The sequence below is a fragment of the Danio rerio genome, chromosome 22, assembly GCF_049306965.1.
Source record: "Danio rerio strain Tuebingen ecotype United States chromosome 22, GRCz12tu, whole genome shotgun sequence".
NCBI lineage: Eukaryota > Metazoa > Chordata > Actinopteri > Cypriniformes > Danionidae > Danio > Danio rerio.
In genome coordinates, this window is record NC_133197.1 from 13,967,456 (window position 1) to 13,980,571 (window position 13,116).

General features: G+C 34.7%; 1 protein-coding gene across 7 annotated transcripts in view; it reads right to left on the bottom strand.

Moving 5' to 3' along the window:
* The window catches only part of si:ch211-246m6.5, a 133,452-nt gene extending 121,876 nt beyond the window's left edge, over window positions 1–11,576 (bottom strand). For all 7 annotated transcript variants that reach the window (XR_012397812.1, XR_012397811.1, XR_012397813.1 and 4 more), the window contains exons 1-2: window positions 11,352–11,576; window positions 1,085–1,269 (exon numbers count right to left, since the gene is read on the bottom strand). Coding sequence is in view for 1 of the 7 variants with exons in the window: in XM_009296212.4 (XP_009294487.1) it covers window positions 1,085–1,269; window positions 11,352–11,436 (270 nt within the window). In the remaining 6 variants the exon portion in view is untranslated. The remainder of the gene's footprint in view (window positions 1–1,084; window positions 1,270–11,351) is intronic.
* Between the last annotated feature and the right edge of the window lie 1,540 nt (window positions 11,577–13,116).

Consider the following 13,116-nt stretch of genomic DNA (forward strand, 5'->3'; position numbering starts at 1 on the left):
TTTGAATAGGACAGGTCCTTTGATTTGTCCTTTGAGTAGGAGTTTAACCCTGGTATCCTGGCCAAATTTGCCCACTGGTCTCCTAATCATCCCCATATCGTAATTGGTTCTCCTCTTCACCAATCAGCTGGAGTGTGGTGTGCGATCTGGCACAATATGGCTGCCGTAGCATTATCCAGGTGGATGCTGCACACTGGTGGTGGATGGGGAGATTCCCCCACAAAAATGTGTAAAGCGCTTTGAGTGTCTAGAAAAGTGATATATAAATGTAAGGAACATGTATCCAATAAAAAAAACATCGAAAATTAGGTTGGTAAAGGAGGATTAAGTAATTAAATAGGCGTCTGAAGGCAACTCAAATAAAAGAGAGTTACAGCAGTCAAATTGTGACATTACTAAAACATTTATGAGACTGGCTGTAGTGTTGGTTGTAAGGAACTGATGATAAATTCATATCAAGGACGACACCCAAACTCATGAGATGAGAATGAAGGATTGTGGAACTGTTATTTGTGAGTGAAAGTCGCTGGATATGTTTAAATTGGATTTAGTACAACAAGAAGTACTTTCACTTTTTTAAATACTTACCTTGAGAAAACTAAGCTCCAATTTCCTCTTAAAAATGCAAGAGAGAAGAGGACAAAAAGTGAAGCATTATGCTTTGAGGGCAAATAAAGCTGGGTGTCATTTATGTTGAGTGGAAATTAATACTGAATTTCCTAAAAAAAAAAAAAAAAAGATACAGATATTCAATAAAAGAAGACTCAAGACAGAGCCTTGAGGGGCACCAAAATTAATAGGCGAGGAAATGGATCTAAAATGTTTTTTAGTTGAACAAATTGAGTACAACCAGCAAAATAAGATCTGAACCAAGCAAGAGGAACACCAGTTAAGCCAACAGAGATGAATTTCTCAAAAATATTTTGACTAAATATCAAGTAGTAAAAATCTGCAAACTGATCAAGTGAGTGGGGAGCAGGTTTGGGTTACAAGTATTGATTTCATGTGTGATGTCGAATTAGATTTAATCCACCAGTAGGAAGTTCAAAACTGCAGAATAGAAAAAGACAAGAACCATAATCACCTCAACGCAGCGGGTTGGCATTTCTGCTGGTTTATTGTTAATGGAAAATCGGTACCATCCTGGCGGCAATGAATGATCACAAATCAGCTCCTGTATGGCTGTGTTTTGAAGTTCAGTGGAGTCGAAATCAACGCTTCGATATGCGTTCCTCAACGTCCTGTATCCACCCGGATAGCACTCTGGAGCTGGAGGAAGCAAGAACACGGTCAAAGAAAGGCCTGAATATATTCATAACAGAATTTGAAACAACCTTTTGGCAAAGACAAAGGTCAGCGCTCAAAAGACTGCGAAGGAGAAGGTTGAAATCTATGTCGCTAAGTTGGCTTGAAAACGTCACTCAGGTTCATTAAAACCCAAATGGGGGTTCCTCCAATGCTTAACCGGGGTAAAAATAACACACCTTTATCTAACCTCTTTTCTTGCTCTTAACTTTACAATGAAAAGGTCGGCAGAATCGGTGATGTGTGTCCGGGTCTTGCGGTAAAATAGAGGGACAAAAATAGATGTTTGACTTTCAGGCTAAAACCTTTATAATCCCTTGCCATTTCTTCAGATGGCACATCTGTAACACCTTACCCTTCTCTTTCAGCCAAAGTGGGTTGGATGTCACTGTCCTGGCTAATTACAAAGGGGACAGGACTGGTCTCGTTTTTTTATGCTAGGATGCCCGAGGCCAGTAGTGCACTGGTAATCCTCTAATGCTCCATGTGAACATGCTAATAGAAAGTTTGGGTGGATGTCATGGCATCTCTGGTAGTCTATGTGGGAAGTGGAGACAGGGCAGATAACAGTCATTATAGACAAAACAGACTGGTGGGAAAAATGCCGACGTTGGGGTGGACAGTGCAGAGTGCTTTTACCTGGTGATTATCTCAGAAAAGCACAACAAAACAAAAAGAAGAAAGGGAAAGCAACAGAAACAAAACTAACCGACAAAAAATAAAAATCAAAGCAACAATTAAAAGGCAAATTGAAGGAAAGCAGCCAAAGAATCCAAAAAGAACAATTGAAAGGAATAAAACAAAAAAGGCAAATCAAAGTGAAGCAAAAGAAGAAAGCAAAGTGAAGACACTATACAAAACGTAATGAAAAATGTAAACAAAGCTTAACAAATGCATGCAATTTTAAGAATGTAACAAAAGCAAATCAAAGAAACTCAACAAAAGCCAATTAAAAGCAAAGCAACAAAGAAAACAAAGCACATAAAAAATCAAACATATTAAACCAACAAAACTAAGTAAACAAAGTAAAGTGAAGCAACAAAACGAAAAAAGCAAAACAAAGTGAAGCAACAAAATCAAACAAACAAGATCAAAGGAAATCAACAAAACCAAGCAAACAAGGAAATAAAAGCAAAGCACCAAAACCAAACAAACCAGGAGCTCAAAGCAAATCAATAGAACCAAACAAACAAGGAAATTAAAGCAAAGCAACAGAACCAAACAAACAGCCAAATTAAAGTTAAGCAACAAAACCAAACAACCCAGCAAATCAAAGTGAAGTAACAGAACCAAACAAACAAGGAGATCAAAGTGAAGCAACAAAACCAAACAAACAAGGAGATTAAAGTGAAGCAACAGAACCAAATAAACAAGGAGATTAAAGTGAAGCAACAGAACCAAACAAACAAGGAGATCAAAGTGAAGCAACAGAACCAAACAAACAAGGAGATCAAAGTGAAGCAACAGAACCAAACAAACAAGGAGATCAAAGTGAAGCAACAGAACCAAACAATCAAGGAGATTAAAGTGAAGCAACAGAACCAAACAAACAAGGAGATCAAAGTGAAGCAACAGAACCAAGTAAACAAGGAAATCAAAGTAGAACAACAATACCAAACAAACAACAAATTGAAAGTGAAGCAACAAAACTAAACAAACAAGGAAATGAAAGCAAAGCAACAAAACACATGAAACAAGCAAATGAAAGTGAAGCAACAAAACCAAACAAATGAGGAAATCGAAGTGAAGCTACGAAACCAAACAAACAAGGAATTCAAAGCAAAGAAACAAAACAAAGCAAACAAGCAAATCAAAGCAAATCAACAAAATAAGCAAATCCAAACAAAGAATAATAAAATGAAACAAAAGAGCAAACCAAAGTGATGAAATCAAAGGAAATGGAAAAGGTAAACTTAACTGATGCAATCAGTTGAAAAAAAGTTGTAAAAAATTGGTAATTGGTAAAAAAACAAAATCAACGAGAAAACAAAACACTGGAGACAAAATAAAATACAATGAACAATGTATGACTTTCAGTTGTACAAAAACAATTTAATAAATTGACCAGCGTTACCAACATCGTGTGGGCAAGTTTTGCATAATCTTTACCTCATATTTTCACTTTTAAACATACCCAGATCTAGTTGAACCCACATCTTCCCTCAATAAAGTCTCTGATACAGACTAAAAAAAGTTTGTTTAAACTGACCATCTGAATGTCCTCATAAAGAATATGGCCAGCCGACCTCTGACCGGCATGGAAAGGGGCATAAAATCTGTCCTGTAATCCTGTCTGGGTTGGCGAGGCCAGCCGAGAGACTTTTTCTGCCCTGCTGGAGCGCTGATGAGATCATGTCTCGGCTGGTTTAGGGGTCCATAATGCCCTGCTCTTTCAGGCTTAATTCAAGGATCATTACTTCGCAATTACGTCCTAAGCTTTACTTATAGTGGTGTAATGGGCCAGGATGAAGATAAAGACACTTAAGCGTTCATTTTATAAATTCTTAATAATGGTTTGCAGGGAGATACAGGGATGATTTGAGGGGACGTTTGTTAAAGGGGAGGTAATGGTGTTTCAAGGTGGACGGTTTTAAGACAGCATGAAAGTAAAAGCAGCTACTGGGTGTATTTCACTTTAATATTCATGCAAACATACAACATTTGGAGACTGAAAAATATACTTATTGGAAATCTACAATAGACAGTTTGGACATGTTTTAGGGATTATTCACGCAGAATTCATCATATCTACAAATTGAGTTTAGGTATGTTCACATCAAGACACAACTACTGAGTGCCTGTTTACAGAACCCCGGACTCTGAGTTCTTCTGATTGGTCCTTTGCTTTGTAATTGACATTGATGAGCAGTGCTGCATATACTGTAACATTTTAAGTTACTTTAATATGACAACCCTTACATACAGTATAAAAACAATGAAAATGTAATGCATGAATATGAATATATGTATATATGTATATATGTATATATATATGTATATATATATATATATATATATATATATATATATATATATATATATATATATACATATATATATACATATACATATATATACATATATATATATATATATATATATATATATATATTTTTTTTTTTTTTTTTTTAGGACGTAATTGCAGAGTAATGATGTATTATATATATATATATATATATATATATATATATATATATATATATATATATATTAGGGGTGTGATGAGATCTCGGGCTGCGAGATCTTGCAAGACTAAATTGTGAAAAGATTTCTCGTCAAGGTGAAGAGTTGTTTCGTGAGTTGTGACATTAGGATGGAGCATGATGGTGAATTTAGAACTGAAGATTGAGGCAGGATGGATTTCAAAAACAAATCAAATGCTTTGCACAAACAAAGCAACCCGGGCTGTCTCCTTGTTGAACGTCACTCATTTGCTTGGGCGGGTGTGACGTAACTGCTTTTTTCACCAGAGTTTAAAGGTTGCTGCGTCCAAAAGCAAAGGCTGCTACAACTGCAGCCACACATACCGGCTTGCAGGATCAAATTCCAATAAAACAGCTCTTTCCTATCAGTCCAAGCATTTTTTTATTTTGTTTTTAGAAGATATCTAATAGACATCTAAAAGTAGTCATCTTAGCTTAAACAAGGCTAAATTTGGGCTGTCAGTGAAAATTTTATAGACAAGAATAGGCCAAAACAAGACTATTCATCAAATAAATAGAATGACTACATATAAGGTCTATCTAATCTCTGCATTTGATGACTAGTGTAGTTCTGGCCTATTCTTAGATGTCTATTAGTCATCTATGTCTATTAGACAGCCCAAATTTACCCTTGTTTTAGCCAAGCTGTCTACATTTAGATGTCTATTAGACGTCTATTAAACACAAAATTGTTTGCTGGGTACTTACATCAGTGAGTGTCCAGTTAGTAGAGTTTATAGCAAAGTGTTTTTGCATGTGTTTATGGCATAATTCATTAAAATAGAAGTAAAATAACATCCATTACACTGACTTTATAAAAGCACCCAAATAATTTTTCATATATATATATATATATATATATATATATATATATATATATATATATATATATATATATATATATATATATATATATATATATATATATATATATATATATATATATATATGTATGTATATATATATATATATATATATATATATATATATATATATATATATATATATATATATATATATATATATATATATATATATATGTACACACACATACAGTTGAAGCCAGAATTATTAGTCCCCCGTTTTTATTTTTTTTATATTTTACATTTCTAAACATAATAACTGCTTCATTTTATCTTTGCCATGATGACAGTATATAATATTCGACTAGATGATTTTCAAGACACTTCTATACAGCTTAAAGTGACATTTAAAGGCTTAACTAGGTTAATTAGGTTAACTAGGCAGGTTAGGGTTATTAGGCAAATTATTGTTCAATGATGGTTTGTTCTGTAGATTATCGAAAAATATATAGTTTAAGGGGCTAATAATTTTGTCCATAAAATGGGTTTTAAAAAATTAAAAGCTGCTTTTAATAAGACTTTCAAATAAGACTTTCTCCAGAAGAAAAAAATATCATCAGATATTCTGTGAAACATTTCTTGCTCTGCTAAACATCATTTGGGAAATATAAAAATAATCAAATAAAAAATCAAGGGGGGTATAACTGTATATATAATGACGTCAGATTAGTAATATCACAATTCTAAAAGAGAATAAAAAAATCACTAATGTAACAAAGAATAAATATAAATTATTTAAAATATATATGAAGATTTCAGATGCAAAAGCAATTTTTTATGGCTATGATTACAATCTCTTCATTACCTTTAAAATAAAATAACTGAAAATGAACATAAAAAGCTAACAAAAGTGCACATTTAAGAAGAAAATTTCAGATAGCACTTAAAGGTTTTTGCCTCTGAACTCTTCATATACAGGATGTCACAAGCTTTTGAAACAAAAACATTCAAGAAAAACTATTTTCCTTGCATCCTTCACACAACTTTTTAGAAATCTCCCACAAAAGTAACTTACAAACAGAACAGACATGTTGTCTGCTGAGAACATTTAAGCAGAAAAGTTTTGCCAGAAGGTCATATTTAACCCAGCAAGCCACGTTTGGTCTCTGTCTGTGCTTGTGAGGTTGACAACCACAGTCAAATCCTGCTACGCGGGTCAAAGGTTTCACAAACACTCGTGTTTTTAGCCCTCAAAGCAAAGCTGGGACAGAGCTGCTGGGTAAACACCACAGACTGCACAGTTAATTTGTTGACTTATGGACCAGCTGGATTTCACACACTTCCACACCAGGGACATTCACTAAAATCACCATCCACTTTCTCCATGTGTCATCGCTGTTGAACATCACACTGCTTTTGAATTAATCGAGCACTAAGGTGCCATTTACACTAGTGATTTTTTAGAATGAAAACACTCCTCATCCAGACTGGCTTTTAATTATGTTTCCGAAAACGTATTTCTATTCACACTATACAGATTAAAACACATATTTTACGAGCATCCATATACAATCTATTGCCTGCTTAATGGTTATTTCATTAGGGCTTGATATAGGGAACGATACACAATATTCAGAAGACCAATCAGAGAGTGATTATAGACAGCCACACCTCTGTTTTCAAAAGGGTGCATTTTAAAGGGTGCATGATGACAGTAAATAATATTTGAGTAGATATTTTTTCAAGACACTTCTATACAGCTTAAAGTGACATTTAAAGGCTCAACTAGGTTAATTAGGTTAACTAGGCAGGATAGAGTAATTTGGTCGGTTTATTTTTATTTAAGTTATTGTACAATGATGGTTTGTTCTGTAGACCATAGAAAAAATATAGCCTAAAGGGGCTACTAATTTTGTCCCTGAAATGGTTTTTAAAAATTTTAAAACTGCTTTTATTCTAGCTGAAATAAAACAAATAAGACTTTCTCCAGAAGAAAAAAGAAATAATATTGTCAGACATACTGTGAAAATTTCACAGCTTTATTAAACATTTGGGAAATATTTGAAAAAGAAAAAAAAATCAAAAGCGGGCTAATAATTCTGGCTTAAACTGCATGTGGTTAAAATCTTTGATGTGTTCAGAAGGGTTCATGAGTGAAACAAATACAAATAAAGCTGCAAGAAGAGTTTAAAGACCTAATGTCAAAGGATATCTACTTCCACAAAGAACTTTTTATTACTCAAGAGTTCTATGTTGTGGCATTTTAAACGAACCAACACACTGATCCAGTGATGTTAATATATCCTAGTAGAGTGTTGCAGAAGGTTTGTGCACCCAAAAATTGTGAAAAGTTTTATGAGAACACAAAAGTTCTGGGAGTAAATGCCAAAAGTGTTAGGGGAATGCTAAGGTTTGGCAGGGAGCTCAAGCTTTTCGCAAAAAATATTTTATTGGGTAATGCTAAATGTAAAGTTTCTTGAGGTAATGGAACATTTGCAAATGTCTAGGAAAAAAAAAGATTAGTTGGGGCAATGTAAAATCTTGCAATCAAACACAAAGCTTGTGTTGGTAAATGTTTTGCATGTAAACAAAATTTCTTAGAGGAATGCAAACGTTTTGTCTTTGCAAAGAAAATCTTCGATTTCAACACCCCTCCCCCCCACCCTCCACAAAAAAAAAAAACAAAAAAAACTCACTAAACATTAAACGCAAGTGAGCGAATACAAAACCTTTTCGGAACTCATGTCAGTAAACACGAAACTAGTGACAGAAAGTTTTGCATCTGTTCATTTACAGTACATTAAAAAAATAAAATAAATAAATAATACATAAAAATGAGAGATAGTTTAAATTTAGCAAATACAGGGATTTTAGGGGAATGTAAAAGGGTTTTCTTTTCTTTTTTTTGCTTACTAATTTACTCAGATTTAACATAATTTTCACCAGCACTGTGGTGTTGGCCCACGTACGTTTTATGAGAACATACCATTTTTTCAGAATCTTAGGGAGAATATTACATTTTGCACTAAATAGTTTTTTTAACCACAGACTGGTTCCGACCTGTCGCACTCCAGTACTTATTATTCTCGCTCTCATATCAAAAATGATTTGAGAAAATGCCAAAGTTTGGCAAATAAATGCAACGTTTCACAGCAGAATGCAAAAATCAGTGTAACTACAATTTTTCCTTCTATCTCATTTTTTTTTCCATCTCCAGGTCATCAGAGGTCTGAAAATATAAAGTTTTGTTTTAACCTGCCAAAAGCTATAACCAACTCAAAACTCCAACAGAGCAAAAAATATATAAAAATCGATAAGAAGCATACTGCTGGACCTACCAAGCGGCAACGAATCCTTATTTTAAGCATGTATAGCGTTTAAAGATTCTTAAACCTGGAGAAGTTTCACATTATTGTGTGTATATGTGTGTGTGTGTGTGTGTAGGGCTGGTAAATGTGAGTTATCTGTTGTGACATTCTGCCTCTCGGCCGAATGAAAAGCTGATTACACCACAGGACAGGAACGGCTCCAGATATTCACACTCTCGGGCCCCAGGGAGAGAGAGAAATTCATTCAAAAAATGTGTCTCTCAGGTTAAGGTTTGTCGGCTTTATGAAATATCAGTGACCACAGGAAACTGTCCTTGATATTAAAGCAAAAGGCAGTTGCAAAGGCACTCATCCATTTCCACCTCTTCACTCAAACCCAAAGGACTCAGAGGTTACGTCTCTTTCTCTCTCGATTGTGTTGAGGGGGGCTTATGAGGGATGAAGTCACATGATCCAAACACACAGCTGTCGAAATTTAATAAAGACAGAAAAGTCAACGCTGATGATTCACCGAAGAAATATCACTGAGAATGATTCGTTCACGCTCTGTCGAGTGAAAGGACACCACTGAGACCACATTGTGCAAGAGACAATACCAAAAAATTGAGATATTCATTGTTCGGCTTTGTTTATTCCCAAAGCTTCACAAAATTCAGCTGAGAACTACATAATTAACATCCTTTTTAAAAGTTAACAATAATGTCTGTTCAGTCACACAAACAAAGTTAACCAACAATCCCCCCATTCTTCATATAGGCCCTACACTTTAAAATAAAGTAGTTTTTTAGCATTTTAATGGCTTCATAAACAATATTTTACACCAGTAGAAATATTCAGTATGGTTTTTTTCTGAAATGTACTACTACTACTACTACTACTAATAATAATAATACAAATTATGAAAACTTAACAGTATATACATTTTATTTCATTCTTTGTATTTAAATAATGTTATTTTTTTAATTATAAAAATAAGCTTTCCAATATTGGTGCTTTTTCTTTCTTCAGACCTAAAAAAATCATCTATCTATCTATCTATCTATCTATCTATCTATCTATCTATCTATCTATCTATCTATCTATCTATCTATCTATCTATCTATCTATCTATCTATCTATCTATCTATCTATCTATCTATCTATCTATCTATCTATCTATCAGGCCTATTGTAAAACATAAAATTTTATAAAATAAGGATTTACACAGGTCTACAACTTGTAATGGCATTGAGGCATGAGCTGTAGGAAAAGGACAGTACAAATATCACAGCCTCCCTAATCAGTTTGACCCCACAATCATGAGGCTCACATTCCCACAATTACAGCACCCCTGAGGCTTCAAACTCACCTACTGACGCCTCTAATGACTGCAGACAGAGAGACAGAGAGAGAGAGAGAGAGAGAGAGAGAGAGAGAGAGCGCATGTGTATTCTCGCGCTCTGGAGATGGTCGTTTTCACGTCAGAGTAATTATTTATCAAAGCTGCCCAGACAGATTGTCCATTTGGCGCGCAAATGGATGTCAGTGCGGAGAGTTATAACGAAGTTTAACTTAGATCCTAAACAGCTGTTCAACCCCTCCGGAGGACTGGGATATTGAGCGCTAATAAAAACCAATGTCTTTATATTGAAAGCACATTTATCTCAGCAGCATGTATCTGACGCAGCCAGACAAAAATCTTGTGTACTTTTAAACAATTATGTAGCGGGGAAATAGAAAATTAATATAAAATAGTTTACAAAACAGAAAAACGTATTATTTTATTCATTCTTTTTTTTCCGGCTTAGTCTCTATATTAATCAGGGGTCACCACAGCGGAATGAACCGCCAACTTATCAATCAGATGTTTTACACAGCGGATGCACTTCCAGCTGCAACCCAAGACGGGGAAAAGATTTTTAAAAAAGTATAAAATTTGCAAAATATATATAGGTGTGTGGTAAAAAAGGTAATATATAACAAGCTTTAGCATATATTCTTTACAAAAAAAAAAAAATATATATATATATATATATATATATATATATATATATATATATAATTTAAAACATACTTTCACAGTACTTTTCACATTTCAATTAAAAGTAACTAAGTAACACATTTAGTAACTTTTTTAAAAAGTGACTTTTTTATACTTTTTGGTGCAAAGGGTTTGTGAATTAATCAAATATAATCTATTTCACTCAATTAAACTATTTTAAACAGATATTATAAGGCTTTCAGAACATAAAAATACTATAAGATCATAAAATACAATATATAATAAAACAGCCTATAAAACAAACTAAGAACAATAGCAATACAACTGTTGAAATAAATAGTGGCATAACAAACTACAACAAAATAATTTTCACATGTTTGAGCATAACCGGTTACAATTTTAAAAGGGAAATGAGGTACATGTAAATAATGAATTACCATAAATTACATAATATAGTGTTTATATTATATTTTTATAGAATAGTAGCCTATCTTTCAAACAATTTTGAAAGGAAATAACTGAGATTATGGCAAACTCTTGTGCATGTGGGCAAGGCAGCATGTTTTTCAATATGCATAGCTTAAATGCTGCATGTGCATCTGTTGAATACATTCTCCGTATTTCCATCTGCTGCGCGATACAGAGACATCCGTCTTAAACATGCGCAAAAGTGCAGACGATGCATTCAAAACATCGCCCATTTTTAAATCCAATTAAGTTTTAGACTTACCCAGCTGCGCAAGTAACTTCACAGGCAGCAAACTCAAGCACCAGATGCAGGCAGATGACTTTAAAAAGACTTTCAAAAGATCCATGTTTGAGTCACAGCTGCTCGAGCGTCCACGGGAATCCCATCGGAAAGTTTTGCCGAGTTTTAGGTTCCACACAAAACAAAGTTTGAACACGCGGCTCCTGATGTTGACATGTGTTCCTCCCAAGACTAGGGAAGTTTCCTTGCGAACAACATATTGTCGTTAATTTATGGGTAGTAAGAGGAGTCTTGAACCATTTTTTTTCTCCGTGTGTGTGTGTGTGTGTGTGTGTTTACAGTCAGCTGTCTTGAGGAGTGAAGGGGCACTTGGAGTCAGAAGCCCTCAATTAACTGGAGAGTAGGAGGACACTTGTAGGGTCTCCCTAGTGAAACAAACGGACGAAAGGCTCAGAAAAAGGTAATTTAATGGAGCTAAGATGGAGAAAAGATTATTGTTTCTGCGTTAAATTAGGTGAAATAGCTTTTCCGTGGGGCATGTTTCTGTACATTGCCCTCAAATACGCTTCCAATTAGGACATTTTTTGCTGTACAAAAATTCTCAAAGAACTTAATAACTCGATTAATGTGCCTGACCTGACGGGTTGCGGGTCTTTTATAGCGTTACGGTTCGAAAAACAATGCTGAATGCAAACAGTAAACCACAAATACATTGCTGAGGTCGTCACGTCAGAGCAATTCCCCACAGTTCCCTAGAGATTTTCCTTTGGTGTTTAATGGATTTTTTAGTTTTTTTGAAAAATAAGGTTTGAAGTAAAAAATAATGAAGATTCTACAAGGTTTTGTTCTACGTTATAGGCTGCCTGTACACACATGCACAAAATGTTCATAGCAGCCTAACTTAACACAACAGCATAAAAACAACATAATAACACAACAGCGATTATTTCTATAATCAGTTATATAACCAATAATTTACTACAACTAACATGATCAAACTGTGATTAGTCCAGCAAAACACGGCTAATTTGCAGTTACATGGTTTAACATGGATTAATTGGCTAATTGTTAAATTCATTCATTTTCTTGTCGGCTTAGTCCCTTTATTAATCCGGGGTCGCCACAGCAGAATGAACCGCCAACTTATCCAGCAAGTTTTTACGCAGCGGATGCCCTTCCAGCCGCAACCCATCTCTGGGAAACATCCACACACACATTCACACACTCACTACGGACAATTTAGCCTACCCAATTCACCTGTACCGCATGTCTTTGGACTGTGGGGGAAACCGGAGCACGCAAAGGCAGGGAGAACATGCAAACTCCACACAGAAGCGCCAACTGAGCCGAGGTTTGAACCAGCGACCTTCTTGCTGTGAGGCGACAGCACTACCTACTGCGCCACTGCCTCGCTCCTAATTGTTAAATGAAAACATTTTTTTTTCGATTAAAAAAATGACTTTTTTACTTCATATTGATCTAATAGCCAATCATAAGACAGCAATGTACAACAATGGGAATCTACAGTGTGTTTGATATTAGATATGTACAGAATTTTCAGCCACCGAAAATTTATCAGCTGAAATATGAAGCCATTTAATGAACCCTCTCATTTTTGTGGCTTCAGTCATTGTTGGAGTACTCGTTTATATTTGCAGCATTAATAACTGATTTAGACATTTATATCATTATCGTTCAATATGGAAAATAATTGTTGCAATTGCTTTTTTGTGATATCGCCCAGCCCTAATATAGGCGACGCCGTGGCACAGTAGGTAGTCAGAAG